Genomic DNA, 16,105 nt, shown 5'->3' with positions numbered 1-16,105 from the left:
CTTAGACAACATTTAGATATCTTAGACATATAATGCAATTCATATAATACGTGTGTAATAACATGACGTTGAATGATGTGGTAGCCAATCGTTGATAGATTCATTATGCCAATAAATGCACTAATTTGTGGCCTGTAACCAGAGATTTTGTACAACATGCTATATACTGTGTGAGACTAACCTGGAACGGTTGCCCTCATTCAACATGGCGACTGCTTTTAGCGTCATCACGGTGAAGCCATTTTGCCAGCACTATCTTTGACCTATGAACCCCCAGAGTGTGGCAGCGCTCCGCCATATTGACTGTTGTCTTGACTGGAGAAGATAGGGAAACATTTGTGATCCTAGAACAAATAGAAACCGTGCTTTTAAACATCTCTAAACTAGTGCAACCGTGACCAAAGGCTATATCCGATATCTGCGTGATGGCGAGGAAGAAAAGCAAACAACAAGGAGTCGCGAGCAAGGAGTTAGTGTCCGGACAACAGAGCATATCGAAGAGCCCCGTCTCTCCCGGAGATGCAGCTGGCGGTGATGCAGGGCTGGATAGACTGGCGGCCAGGGCGAATCAGGTAACTAGCCTAGCAAGCAGAGAAAACTACTAGCGGGCTAGTTAAAAGGTTAGCTAACCTACCGATCAGTTAGAGCCATCCTGTAGTTCTGCTTATTTCTTTAGAGAGGGGGTTTGGATGGTTGATTCTAGCTCAGTTGTATAACTAGCTTGTGCTCCAGGTTTTGTATTTTCGTTCATTTACTATTTGTGATCGGGGCGGAATTATAGCTAGCTCCACTAGCATAATACATCATTAAAACTTAGCCAGCAAGTCGACAATACAGACCCATTCGCATCAGTTTTAACCAACTAGTCTAGCTACAGTAACCAACTACATCCAGTCTGCATTTAGCCAACTAGTCTAGCTACAGTAACTAACTACATCCAGTCTGCATTTAGCCAACTGGTCTAGCTACAGTAACTAACTACATCCAGTCTGCATTTAGCCAACTGGTCTAGCTACAGTAACTAACTACATCCAGTCTGCATTTAGCCAACTAGTCTAGCTACAGAAACTAACTACATCCAGTCTGCATTTAGCCAAATAGACTAGCTACAGTAACTAACTACATCCAGTCTGCATTTAGCCAACTAGTCTAGCTACAGTAACTAGCTACATCCAGTCTGCATTTAGCCAACTAGTCTAGCTACAGTAACTAGCTACATCCAGTCTGCATTTGCTGGTAGTAGTTCGTGTCATCCACAAGATTGACATTGTTGCAATCGCCTGCCACGGATAAGTTGTAAAATGTTGCCATCTAATTTGTATCTAGCTTGTTAGCTCCTAGCTCGCCGTGGTATTGCAAGTTTGCTTACATTTTAACCGCACTTGGCAGTTGGTACACCATATACTGAGCATCGGTGCTGTTACTACATGTTGTAGCTAGTTGGCCAACACACTACATCCCGGGGGTATTCATCTGGCCAGCTGTAAATGGTTTTAACGTTTGGCTAGCACCATGCATGGCTTGCGTTGTTATGTTTGCACTTTGCATGCGAGATCAGCGTCTGTAGTATTTTCATACAGTTTCTCTGCGCGCATTTATTTCTACTCTGAAGTGTCATATGCATGAGTCGAAGTTGTTACCTAAACATTACATGGACGCCCTTGTAGGTGTATGGGGTTTTGTGGTCAACAAAGCTTACTTTACCAGCAGACCACTAGCTAGTGTGGACCTGGGCCACATTAAATCACTACAAACTTGCCTCTGTGCATGTGCCAAGCCTTCTCCATGGCCAACCTTTACTTCCTCTTTGCTATATAGATGTTGTGATCGTGGTCAACATAGTCAGATCTTACTCGTGAAATTCTTGTCTGTTAAAAACCTGACCTCAGATCAGTGTCCAGAGGGCAACTTCATCATGCTCCATGTCTATCTCACTGACATCCACCTCTCCTCAGATCCCATCCTTTCCCCCCCACACCTAATCTTATTGACCAAATCCATTCTCCTCTCCCCCGTCCTCCTCTCCAACCCTCTCTTCTCCTCCCCTTCTCTCTTCCTCTCCTGCCCTTCACCTAGATGATTGACCTTTCTCTCTCCTCCTCTCCACTGCATTCCTAATGTCACTGGCTCACCTCTCTGTCGCTCTCCCCCAGCCGAGGCACACCTGCTGCCTCCTGTGTCACCGTGAGTTTAAGGACTGGGGGGCGAGCTCTGCCAACGGTCTCCCTGGGGGTCACGGGGCGAAGCTAGCTGACACTGTCCCAGCCCTGTCCCAGGCCCTGCTCCGAGAGGTGCCGGGCCAGAAGCTGTCCGACACCGTGCCTTCGCTGAGCCAGTCTCTACTGGGAGAGGTTCCGCTCTGGATCTGCCAGAGCTGCCGGAAGAGTGTTGAGGAAGAGGAGAGACAGAGCACCCAGGAAACGCCTGCACCGGTAAGAAGGGGAGGGGGGAGGGAGGGAGGAGGTAGAGAGGGGAGAGTGTGGAAGATGAGGAGAGACAGAGCGCCCAGGAAACGCCTGCACCGGTAAGAAGAGGAGGGAGGGAGGAGGTAGAGAGGGGAGAGTGTGGAAGATGAGGAGAGACAGAGCGCCCAGGAAACGGCTGCACCGGTAAGAAGGGGAGGGAGGGAGGAGGTAGAGAGGGGAGAGTGTGGAAGATGAGGAGAGACAGAGCGCCCAGGAAACGCCTGCACCGGTAAGAAGGGGAGGGAGGGAGGAGGGGGAAGGGGATAGAAGGTGGTATGCGGAGAGGAAGAGGAGGAAGATGAGAAGAGACTGAGCACCCAGGAAACGCCTGCACCGGTAAGAAGGGGAGGGGGGGGAGGGGAGAGGAGGAGGAGGAGGAGGAGGTAGGGAGGGGAGAGGTGGTATGGGGAGAGACTGAGCGCCCAGGAAACGCCTGCACCAGTAAGAAGGGAAGTAGGGAGGAGGAGGAGGTAGGGAGGAGGAGAGACAGAGCACCCAGGAAACGCCTGCACCAGTAAGAAGGGAGGTAGGGAGGAGGAGGTAGGGAGGGGAGGTAGGGAGAGGAGAGGAGGAGGAGGGAGGGGAGAGGTGGTATGGGGAGAGACTGAGCGCCCAGGAAACACCTGCACCAGTAAGAAGGGGAGGGAGGGAGGGAGGAGGTAGGGAGGGGTGGAAGATGAGGAGAGACAGAGCACCCAGGAAACGCCTGCACCAGTAAGGGAGGTAGGGAGGAGGAGTTAGGGAGGGGAGGTAGGGAGAGGAGAGGAGGAGGTAGGGAGGGGTGGAAGATGAGGAGAGACTGAGCGCCCAGGAGACACCTGCACAGGTAAAGGGGGGGGGGGGGGGGGTGAGGAGGTAGGAAGGAAAGGAGGAGGTGGGGAGGGGAGAGGGTGGAAGATGAGGAGAGACAGAGTGCCCAGGAGACACCTGCGCCGTAAGGAGAAGAATGAGTGAGGCGGGGGAGAGACTGAGCTGGTAGGAGGTGGGGAACGTAGGGGAGTAGAAGAGTTAGGCGAGTGAGAGGAGAGAAGGGAGGTGAGGAGACGTCTGCACTGCTGCATATGACAAGACCATGCATGCACCTCAAGCCTAGTATTAGTACTATCTACAGTTATGTTCCACAACACCCATGTTCCAGCCTGCTAGCTATGGGTTGTGTTTATGGAAATGGCTGTTTTCTGAAGGTCTTTAAATTTAAAAAAAAAAATGTTTTTACAATAGTGTGTGTGTGTTTGGTCAGCTTATACGCCAACAAGCTGAAAGGCACTGGATTTGGTGGTGATGGAGACAGGCAGCTTTGGGACTGTTATGCCGTGACTCTTTATGGTGTTACAGTGCTTCATTCTGCACGGCTAAATGAATACCACATCTAAACATCCTGACATAAGATTAGTCTCTTCTAAAGCTGTTTGTTCTCTGTCAGACTGGGCCTTCTCTCGTCACAAGCAGAGGTAGTCTTATTCATGTGGATTCTGGAGAAAATATACTTTTCGTCTTAAGAGGCGTTTTTATATTTTAAAAAAAATATCTGTATTTAAATGCAATACAAATCTAAGAGATTGCTCTGTGCTCAAGGTAAGGTAAATAACTAGTGTTGTCAGAGACAGAACGTCCCATAATGTTATGAACTGTGGGGCTCATTAATGTTATGAACTGTGGGGCTCATTAATGTTATGAACTGTGGGGCTCATTAATGTTATGAACTGTGGGGCTCATTAATGTTATGAACTGTGGGGCTCATTAATGTTATGAACTGTGGGGCTCATTAATGTTATGAACTGTGGGTCTCGTTAATGTTAACCTGTGGGGCTCATTACTGTTATGAACTGTGGGGCTCATTAATGTTATGAACTGTGGGGCTCATTAATGTTATGAACTGTGGGGCTCATTAATGTTATGAACTGTGGGGCTCGTTAATGTTATAAACTGTGGGGCTCATTAATGTTATGAACTGTGGGGCTCATTAATGTTAACCTGTGGGGCTTATTAATGTTATGAACTGTGGGGCTCATTAATGTTATGAACTGTGGGGCTCATTAATGTTATGAACTGTGGGGCTCATTAATGTTATGAACTGTGGGGCTCGTTAATGTTATAAACTGTGGGGCTCATTAATGTTATGAACTGTGGGGCTCATTAATGTTAACCTGTGGGGCTTATTAATGTTATGAACTGTGGGGCTCATTAATGTTATGAACTGTGGGGCTCATTAATGTTATGAACTGTGGGGCTCATTAATGTTATGAACTGTGGGGCTCATTAATGTTATGAACTGTGGGGCTCGTTAATGTTATAAACTGTGGGGCTCATTAATGTTATGAACTGTGGGGCTCATTAATGTTAACCTGTGGGGCTTATTAATGTTATGAACTGTGGGGCTCATTAATGTTATGAACTGTGGGGCTCATTAATGTTAACCTGTGGGGCTCATTAATATTATGAACTGTGGGGCTCATTAATGTTATGAACTGTGGGGCTCATTAATGTTATGAACTGTGGGGCTCATTAATGTTATGAACTGTGGGGCTCGTTAATGTTATGAACTGTGGGGCTTATTAATGTTATGAACTGTGGGGCTCATTAATGTTATGAACTGTGGGGCTCATTAATGTTATGAACTGTGGGGCTCATTAATGTTATGAACTGTGGGGCTCGTTAATGTTATGAACTGTGGGGCTCATTAATGTTATGAACTGTGGGGCTCGTTAATGTTATGAACTGTGGGGCTCGTTAATGTTATGAACTGTGGGGCTCATTAATGTTATGAACTGTGGGGCTCATTAATGTTATGAACTGTGGGGCTCATTAATGTTATGAACTGTGGTGCAGCTTCATTAAATAGTACCCACAAAACACCAGTCTCAACTTCAACAGTGAAGAGGCGACTCCGCGATGCTGGCCTTCTAGGCAGAGATCCTCTGTCCAGTGTCTGTGTTCTTTTGCCCAGTTTAATCTTTTCTTTTTATTGGCCAGTCTGAGATGTGGCTTTTTCTTTGCAACTCTGCCTAGAAAACCAGCATCCCGGAGTCACCTCTCCACTGTTGACTTTGAGACTGGTGTTTTGAGCATACTATTTAATGAAGCTGCCAGTTGAGGACTTGGAAGGTGTCTGTCAAACTAAACACACTGATGTACTTGTCCTCTTGCTCAGTTGTGCACTGGGGCCTCCCACTCCTCTTTCTATTCTGGTTAGAGCCAGTTTGTGCTGTTCTGTGAAGGGAGTAGTTCACAGCGTTGTACGAGATCTTCAGTTTCTTGGCAATTTCTCACATGGAATAGCCTTCATTTCTCAGAACATGAATAGACTGACGAGTTTCAGAAGAAAGTTCTTCTGACCAGTTTGAGCCTGTAATCGAACGCACAAATGCTGATGCTCCAGATACTCAATGAGTCTAAAGAAGGTCAGTTTTATTGCTTCTTTAATCAGGACAACAGTTTTCAACTGTGCTAACATAATTACAAAAGGGTTTTCTAATGATCAGTTAGCCTTTTAAAATGATAAACTTGGATTAGCTAACACAATGTGCCATTGGAACACAGGAGTGATGGTTGCTGATAATGGGACTCTGTACACCTATGTAGATATTCCATAAAAAATCTGCCATTTCCAGCTACAATAGTCATTTACAACATTAACAATGTCTACACTGTATTTCTGATCAATTTGATGTTATTTTAATGGACCAAAAAATGTTTTTCTTCAAAATAAAAAAAGGACATTCCTGAGTGTGAACACAGACATAAATAATGCAATTGAACTAACATATCTTGTTTCTCCTGCTTCCTCCGCTCCCAGGTACCAGTCAGAGAGCTCCAATTAATAGCATTGTATCTTCCTCCATTTCTGCTCTGTCTACAGCATCAAATGTTAGTGGGGGGGGGGGAGGCTATACCTAATCAACCATGTCCTGAACTAGCATCTTCTCTCTTCCCCCCCCCTCCCCCCAGGTTCCGTTGTCCCACTCATCGTTGTGTAAGGCTCAGAGTTGTGGGAATGGTTACCCAGAGCAGAGCTCGGTAGACTGGGACCCATCCTCCTTCCTCTCAGCCCACAAGCTTTCTGGTCTCTGGAACTCGGCTCACAGCAACGGAGGGATCCACTGCAACCACAGCACTGCCTCGCACCCACAGCAAGGTAAAACGCACCTTGACCCCACACCTCTCTGCTCGGGTCTCTCAAGGTGAAGTCCTACACGGATGCAAACTACTGTAGACATTTCATTATTTGCAGAATTGTAACATTTGCAGCCATTTCCACTGACAGAATGGAGGGAGCTGTACTCCAGTGTGTGTCTACTGAAACAGAACCTGTTGCTCCTCTGAGTAAAACTTTCTTCAATCAAATCAAATGTATTTATAAAGCCCTTCTTACATCAGCCGATGTCACAAAGTGCTGTACAGAAACCCAGCCTAAAACCCCCAAACAGTAAGCAATGCAGGTGTAGAAGCACGGTGGCTAGGAAAAACTCCCTAGAAAGGCCAGAACCTAGGAAGAAACCTAGAGAGGAACCAGGCTCTGAGGGGTGGCCAGTCCTCTTCTGGCTGTGCCGGGTGGAGATTATAACAAAACATGGCCAAGATGTTCAAACGTTCATCTTCCTCCTCTTCATTATCCCTCCCTCCCCCCCCCCCCCCCCCCCCCCCCCCCCCTCTGGTCCAATAGGAACAGGGGGACCAGCGTGTCACGAGAAGCGAGGCTCTCATGAGGCTCCTGGGAAATCTGCTAAAACGCCTGGGGCCAAAGTGTGCCCCTACAGTCACCCTTCCCAGAATTCCAGTGGTTCTTCCCCCGGGAACCCGCTCTCTACCTCCGGGGACCTCTGTAAGACCACCCCAAAGCACTTCAAGACCATGTGCCGACGACCAACACCGCCTGGTGAGATCTCTCTCTTTCTCTCCACCCTTTTTAGGACACTGAGAATTCAAGACATACCGGCATCTAACCTGAATTACAGTTCACGTGTCCTGTTGACAATAGCGCATTATTAATGCATACACACACAGATCTCAGGGAAAGATTGTGCCCATAGATTACGCCTCTAGAGAGAAGCAGAGATATGGCCCATGGATTACACTTCTAGAGAGAAGCAGAGATATGGCCCATAGATTATTCATCTAGAGAGAAGCAGAGTTATGGCCCATAGATTACACCTCTACAGAGAAGCAGAGATATGGCCCATAGATTATTCATCTAGAGAGAAGCAGTGATATGGCCCATAGATTACAACTCTAGAGAGAAGCAGAGATATGGCCCATGGATTACACCTCTAGAGAGAAGCAGAGATATGGCCCATGGATTACACCTCTAGAGAGAAGCAGAGATATGGCCCATAGATTATTAATCTAGGGAGAACCAGAAATATGACCCATATATTATTAATCTAGAGAGAGGCAGAGATATGGCCCGTAGATTATTAATCTAGAGAGAAGCAGAGATATGGCCCACAGATTATTAATCTAGAGAGAAGCAGAGATATGGCCCATAGATTATTAATCTAGAGAGCAGCAGATATATGGCCCATAGCTTGTTAATCTAGAGAGAAGCAGAGATATGGCCCATAGATTACACCTCTAGAGAGAAGCAGAGATATGGCCCATAGATTACACCTCTAGAGAGAAGCAGAGAGATGGTCCATAGATTACAGCTCTAGAGAGAAGCAGAGATATGGCCCATAGATTATTAATCTAGAGAGAAGCAGATATATGGCCCATAGATTATACCTCTAGAGAGAAGCAGAGATATGGCCCATAGATTACACCTCTAGAGAGAAGCAGAGATATGGCCCATAGATTATTAATCTAGAGAGAAGCAGTGATATGGGCCATAGATTACACCTCTAGAGAGAAGCAGAGATATGGCCCATAGATTACACCTCTAGAGAGAAGCAGAGATATGGCCCATAGATTATTAATCTAGAGAGAAGCAGAGATAAGGCCCATAGATTACACCTCTAGAGAGAAGCAGAGATATGGCCCATAGATTACACCTCTAGAGAGAAGCAGAGATTTGGCCCATAGATTATTAATATAGAGAGAAGCAGAGATAAGGCCCATAGATTACACCTCTAGAGAGAAGCAGAGATATGGCCCATAGATTACACCTGTAGAGAGAAGCAGAGATATGGCCCATAGATTACACCTCTAGAGAGAAGCAGAGATATGGCCCATAGATTATTAATCTAGAGAGAAGCAGAGATAAGGCCCATAGATTACACCTCTAGAGAGAAGCAGAGATATGGCCCGTGGATTATTAATCTAGAGAGAAGCAGAGATATGGCCCACAGATTATTAATCTAGAGAGAAGCAGAGATATGGCCCATAGATTATTAATCTAGAGAGCAGCAGAGATATGGCCCATAGATTACACCTCTAGAGAGAAGCAGAGATATGGCCCATAGATTACACCTCTAGAGAGAAGCAGAGAGATGGTCCATAGATTACAGCTCTAGAGAGAAGCAGAGATATGGCCCATAGATTATTAATCTAGAGAGAAGCAGTGATATGGGCCATAGATTACACCTCTAGAGAGAAGCAGAGATACAGCCCATGGATTACACTTCTAGAGAGAAGCAGAGATATGGCCCATAGATTACACCTGTAGAGAGAAGCAGATATATGGCCCATAGATTACACCTCTAGAGAGAAGCAGAGATATGGCCCATAGATTATTAATCTAGAGAGAAGCAGAGATAAGGCCCATAGATTACACCTCTAGAGAGAAGCAGAGATATGGCCCGTGGATTATTAATCTAGAGAGAAGCAGAGATATGGCCCACAGATTATTAATCTAGAGAGCAGCAGATATATGGCCCATAGATTGTTAATCTAGAGAGAAGCAGAGATATGGCCCATAGATTACACCTCTAGAGAGAAGCAGAGAGATGGTCCATAGATTACAGCTCTAGAGAGAAGCAGAGATATGGCCCATAGATTATTAATCTAGAGAGAAGCAGTGATATGGGCCATAGATTACACCTCTAGAGAGAAGCAGAGATATAGCCCATGGATTACACTTCTAGAGAGAAGCAGAGATATGGCCCATAGATTATTAATCTAGAGAGAAGCAGATATATGGCCCATCGATTTTTAATCTAGAGAGAAGCAGAGATATGGCCCATAGATTACACCTCTAGAGAGAAGCAGAGATGTGGCCCATAGAGTATTAATCTAGAGAGAAGCAGATATATGGCCCATAGATTACACCTCTAGAGAGAAGCAGAGATATGGCACATAGATTACACCTCTAGAGAGAAGCAGAGATATGGCCCATAGATTATTAATCTAGAGAGAAGCAGTGATATGGGCCATAGATTACACCTCTAGAGAGAAGCAGAGATATGGCCCATAGATTACACCTCTAGAGAGAAGCAGAGATATGGCCCATAGATTACACCTCTAGAGAGAAGCAGAGATATGGCCCATAGATTATTAATCTAGAGAGAAGCAGAGATAAGGCCCATAGATTACACCTCTAGAGAGAAGCAGAGATATGGCCCATAGATTACACCTCTAGAGAGAAGCAGAGATATGGCCCATAGATTATTAATCTAGAGAGAAGCAGAGATATGGCCCATAGATTACACCTCTAGAGAGAAGCAGAGATATGGCCCATAGATTACACCTCTAGAGAGAAGCAGAGATATGGCCCATAGATTATTAATCTAGAGAGAAGCAGAGATAAGGCCCATAGATTACACCTCTAGAGAGAAGCAGAGATATGGCCCATAGATTATTAATCTAGAGAGAAGCAGAGATATGGCCCATAGAGTATTAATCTAGAGAGAAGCAGAGATAAGGCCCATAGATTACACCTCTAGAGAGAAGCAGAGATATGGCCCATAGATTATTAATCTAGAGAGAAGCAGAGATATGGCCCATAGATTATTAATCTAGAGAGAAGCAGAGATATGGCCCATAGATTATTAATCTAGAGAGAAGCAGAGATAAGGCCCATGGGTTACACCTCTAGAGAGAAGCAGAGATATGGCCCATAGGTTACACCTCTAGAGAGAAGCAGAGATATGGCCCATATATTATTAATCTAGAGAGAAGCAGAGATATGGCCCATAGATTATTAATATAGAGAGAAGCAGAGATAAGGCCCATGGATTACACCTCTAGAGAGAAGCAGAGATATGGCCCATAGATTATTAATCTAGAGAGAAGCAGAGATATGGCCCATAGATTATTAATATAGAGAGAAGCAGAGATAAGGCCCATGGATTACACCTCTAGAGACAAGCAGAGATATGGCCTATAGATTATTAATCTAGAGAGAAGCAGAGATATGGCCCATAGAGTATTAATCTAGAGACAAGCAGAGATATGGCCCATAGATTATTAATATAGAGAGAAGCAGAGATAAGGCCCATGGATCACACCTCTAGAGACAAGCAGAGATATGGCCCATAGATTACACCTCTAGAGAGAAGCAGAGATATGGCCCATAGATGATTAATATAGAGAGAAGCAGAGATAAGGCCCATGGATTACACCTCTAGAGAGAAGCAGAGATATGGCCCATAGATTATTAATCTAGAGAGAAGCAGAGATTTGGCCCATAGATTATTAATCTAGAGAGAAGCAGAGATAAGGCCCATAGATTACACCTCTAGAGAGAAGCAGAGATATGGCCCATAGATTACACCTGTAGAGAGAAGCAGAGATATGGCCCATAGATTACACCTCTAGAGAGAAGTAGAGATATGGCCCATAGATTATTAATCTAGAGAGAAGCAGAGATAAGGCCCATAGATTACACCTCTAGAGAGAAGCAGAGATATGGCCCGTGGATTATTAATCTAGAGAGAAGCAGAGATATGGCCCACAGATTATTAATCTAGAGAGAAGCAGAGATATGGCCCATAGATTATTAATCTAGAGAGCAGCAGAGATATGGCCCATAGATTACACCTCTAGAGAGAAGCAGAGATATGGCCCATAGATTACACCTCTAGAGAGAAGCAGAGAGATGGTCCATAGATTACAGCTCTAGAGAGAAGCAGAGATATGGCCCATAGATTATTAATCTAGAGAGAAGCAGTGATATGGGCCATAGATTACACCTCTAGAGAGAAGCAGAGATACAGCCCATGGATTACACTTCTAGAGAGAAGCAGAGATATGGCCCATAGATTACACCTGTAGAGAGAAGCAGAGATATGGCCCATAGATTACACCTCTAGAGAGAAGCAGAGATATGGCCCATAGATTATTAATCTAGAGAGAAGCAGAGATAAGGCCCATAGATTACACCTCTAGAGAGAAGCAGAGATATGGCCCGTGGATTATTAATCTAGAGAGAAGCAGAGATATGGCCCACAGATTATTAATCTAGAGAGAAGCAGAGATATGGCCCATAGATTATTAATCTAGAGAGCAGCAGATATATGGCCCATAGATTGTTAATCTAGAGAGAAGCAGAGATATGGCCCATAGATTACACCTCTAGAGAGAAGCAGAGAGATGGTCCATAGATTACAGCTCTAGAGAGAAGCAGAGATATGGCCCATAGATTATTAATCTAGAGAGAAGCAGTGATATGGGCCATAGATTACACCTCTAGAGAGAAGCAGAGATATAGCCCATGGATTACACTTCTAGAGAGAAGCAGAGATATGGCCCATAGATTATTAATCTAGAGAGAAGCAGATATATGGCCCATCGATTTTTAATCTAGAGAGAAGCAGAGATATGGCCCATAGATTACACCTCTAGAGAGAAGCAGAGATGTGGCCCATAGAGTATTAATCTAGAGAGAAGCAGATATATGGCCCATAGATTACACCTCTAGAGAGAAGCAGAGATATGGCACATAGATTACACCTCTAGAGAGAAGCAGAGATATGGCCCATAGATTATTAATCTAGAGAGAAGCAGATATATGGCCCATCGGTTTTTAATCTAGAGAGAAGCAGAGATATGGCCCATAGATTACACCTCTAGAGAGAAGCAGAGATGTGGCCCATAGAGTATTAATCTAGAGAGAAGCAGATATATGGCCCATAGATTACACCTCTAGAGAGAAGCAGAGATATGGCACATAGATTACACCTCTAGAGAGAAGCAGAGATATGGTCCATAGATTACAGCTCTAGAGAGAAGCAGAGATATGGCCCATAGATTATTAATCTAGAGAGAAGCAGTGATATGGGCCATAGATTACACCTCTAGAGAGAAGCAGAGATACAGCCCATGGATTACACTTCTAGAGAGAAGCAGAGATATGGCCCATAGATTACACCTGTAGAGAGAAGCAGAGATATGGCCCATAGATTACACCTCTAGAGAGAAGCAGAGATATGGCCCATAGATTATTAATCTAGAGAGAAGCAGAGATAAGGCCCATAGATTACACCTCTAGAGAGAAGCAGAGATATGGCCCGTGGATTATTAATCTAGAGAGAAGCAGAGATATGGCCCACAGATTATTAATCTAGAGAGAAGCAGAGATATGGCCCATAGATTATTAATCTAGAGAGCAGCAGATATATGGCCCATAGATTGTTAATCTAGAGAGAAGCAGAGATATGGCCCATAGATTACACCTCTAGAGAGAAGCAGAGAGATGGTCCATAGATTACAGCTCTAGAGAGAAGCAGAGATATGGCCCATAGATTATTAATCTAGAGAGAAGCAGTGATATGGGCCATAGATTACACCTCTAGAGAGAAGCAGAGATATAGCCCATGGATTACACTTCTAGAGAGAAGCAGAGATATGGCCCATAGATTATTAATCTAGAGAGAAGCAGATATATGGCCCATCGATTTTTAATCTAGAGAGAAGCAGAGATATGGCCCATAGATTACACCTCTAGAGAGAAGCAGAGATGTGGCCCATAGAGTATTAATCTAGAGAGAAGCAGATATATGGCCCATAGATTACACCTCTAGAGAGAAGCAGAGATATGGCACATAGATTACACCTCTAGAGAGAAGCAGAGATATGGCCCATAGATTATTAATCTAGAGAGAAGCAGATATATGGCCCATCGATTTTTAATCTAGAGAGAAGCAGAGATATGGCCCATAGATTACACCTCTAGAGAGAAGCAGAGATGTGGCCCATAGAGTATTAATCTAGAGAGAAGCAGATATATGGCCCATAGATTACACCTCTAGAGAGAAGCAGAGATATGGCACATAGATTACACCTCTAGAGAGAAGCAGAGATATGGCCCATAGATTATTAATCTAGAGAGAAGCAGTGATATGGGCCATAGATTACACCTCTAGAGAGAAGCAGAGATATGGCCCATAGATTACACCTCTAGAGAGAAGCAGAGATATGGCCCATAGATTACACCTCTAGAGAGAAGCAGAGATATGGCCCATAGATTATTAATCTAGAAAGAAGCAGAGATATGGCCCATAGATTACACCTCTAGAGAGAAGCAGAGATATGGCCCATAGATTACACCTCTAGAGAGAAGCAGAGATATGGCCCATAGATTACACCTCTAGAGAGAAGCAGAGATATGGCCCATAGATTATTAATCTAGAGAGAAGCAGAGATAAGGCCCATAGATTACACCTCTAGAGAGAAGCAGAGATATGGCCCATAGATTATTAATCTAGAGAGAAGCAGAGATATGGCCCATAGAGTATTAATCTAGAGAGAAGCAGAGATAAGGCCCATAGATTACACCTCTAGAGAGAAGCAGAGATATGGCCCATAGATTATTAATCTAGAGAGAAGCAGAGATATGGCCCATAGATTATTAATCTAGAGAGAAGCAGAGATATGGCCCATAGATTATTAATCTAGAGAGAAGCAGAGATAAGGCCCATGGGTTACACCTCTAGAGAGAAGCAGAGATATGGCCCATAGGTTACACCTCTAGAGAGAAGCAGAGATATGGCCCATATATTATTAATCTAGAGAGAAGCAGAGATATGGCCCATAGATTATTAATATAGAGAGAAGCAGAGATAAGGCCCATGGATTACACCTCTAGATAGAAGCAGAGATATGGCCCATAGATTATTAATCTAGAGAGAAGCAGAGATATGGCCCATAGATTATTAATATAGAGAGAAGCAGAGATAAGGCCCATGGATTACACCTCTAGAGACAAGCAGAGATATGGCCTATAGATTATTAATCTAGAGAGAAGCAGAGATATGGCCCATAGAGTATTAATCTAGAGACAAGCAGAGATATGGCCCATAGATTATTAATATAGAGAGAAGCAGAGATAAGGCCCATGGATCACACCTCTAGAGACAAGCAGAGATATGGCCCATAGATTACACCTCTAGAGAGAAGCAGAGATATGGCCCATAGATGATTAATATAGAGAGAAGCAGAGATAAGGCCCATGGATTACACCTCTAGAGAGAAGCAGAGATATGGCCCATAGATTATTAATCTAGAGAGAAGCAGAGATATGGCCCATGGATTACACCTCTAGAGAGAAGCAGAGATATGGCCCATATAGTATTAATCTAGAGAGAAGCAGATATATGGCCCATAGATTATTAATATAGAGAGAAGCAGAGAAATGGCCCATGGATTACACCTCTAGAGAGAAGCAGATATATGGCCCATAGATTATTAATATAGAGAGAAGCAGTGATATGGCCCATGGATTACACCTCTAGAGAGAAGCAGAGATATGGCCCATAGAGTATTAATCTAGAGAGAAGCAGATATATGGCCCATAGATTATTAATATAGAGAGAAGCAGAGATATGGCCCATGGATTACACCTCTAGATAGAAGCAGAGATATGGCCCATAGATTATTAATCTAGAGAGAAGCAGAGATATGGCCCATAGATTACACCTCTAGAGAGAAGCAGATATATGGCCCATAGATTAATAATATAGAGAGAAGCAGTGATATGGCCCATGGATTACACCTCTAGAGAGAAGCAGAGATATGGCCCATAGAGTATTAATCTAGAGAGAAGCAGAGATATGGCCCATGGATTACACCTCTAGAGAGAAGCAGAGATATGGCCCATAGATTATTCATCTAGAGAGAAGCAGAGATATGGCCCATGTATTACACCTCTAGAGAGAAGCAGAGATATGGCCCATAGATTACACCTCTAGAGAGAAGCAGAGATATGGCCCATAGATTATTCATCTAGAGAGAAGCAGAGATATGGCCCATGGATTACACCTCTAGAGAGAAGCAGAGATATGGCCCATAGATTATTCATCTAGAGAGAAGCAGAGATATGGCCCATGGATTACACCTCTAGAGAGAAGCAGAGATATGGCCCATAGATTACACCTCTAGAGAGAAGCAGAGAAATGGCCCATAGATTATTCATCTAGAGAGAAGCAGAGATATGGCCCATGGATTACACCTCTAGAGAGAAGCAGAGATATGGCCCATAGATTACACCTCTAGAGAGAAGCAGAGATATGGCCCATAGATTACACCTCTAGAGAGAAGCAGAGATATGGCCCATAGAGTATTAATCTAGAGAGAAGCAGAGATATGGCCCATAGATTACACCTCTAGAGAGAAGCAGATATATGGTCCATAGATTATTAATATAGAGAGAAGCAGTGATATGGCCCATGGATTACACCTCTAGAGAGAAGCAGAGATATGGCCCATAGAGTATTAATCTAGAGAGAAGCAGAGATATGGCCCATGGATTACACCTCTAGAGAGAAGCA

At 44.1% G+C, this 16,105-nt stretch overlaps 1 protein-coding gene across 4 annotated transcripts in view; it reads left to right on the top strand.

Moving 5' to 3' along the window:
- The first annotated feature begins 269 nt into the window (after nucleotides 1-269).
- Nucleotides 270-16,105, top strand: part of LOC110489235 (protein FAM193B) — a 64,835-nt gene continuing 48,999 nt past the window's right edge. For 2 of the 4 annotated variants that reach the window (XM_036943550.1, XM_036943548.1), the window contains exons 1-4: nucleotides 271-572; nucleotides 2,154-2,432; nucleotides 6,414-6,600; nucleotides 7,129-7,341. In XM_036943550.1, coding sequence (XP_036799445.1) covers nucleotides 426-572; nucleotides 2,154-2,432; nucleotides 6,414-6,600; nucleotides 7,129-7,341 — 826 coding nt within the window. In that variant the 5' untranslated portion in view covers nucleotides 271-425. Of the gene's footprint in view, nucleotides 573-2,153; nucleotides 2,433-6,413; nucleotides 6,601-7,128; nucleotides 7,342-16,105 lie in introns of all 4 variants that reach the window. The other 2 variants (XM_036943549.1, XM_036943552.1) reach the window with 2 other exon arrangements.

Source organism: Oncorhynchus mykiss, chromosome 14 (assembly GCF_013265735.2).
Source record: "Oncorhynchus mykiss isolate Arlee chromosome 14, USDA_OmykA_1.1, whole genome shotgun sequence".
Classification (NCBI taxonomy): Eukaryota; Metazoa; Chordata; class Actinopteri; order Salmoniformes; family Salmonidae; genus Oncorhynchus; species Oncorhynchus mykiss.
This window is presented reverse-complemented; position numbering and strand designations above follow the sequence as displayed.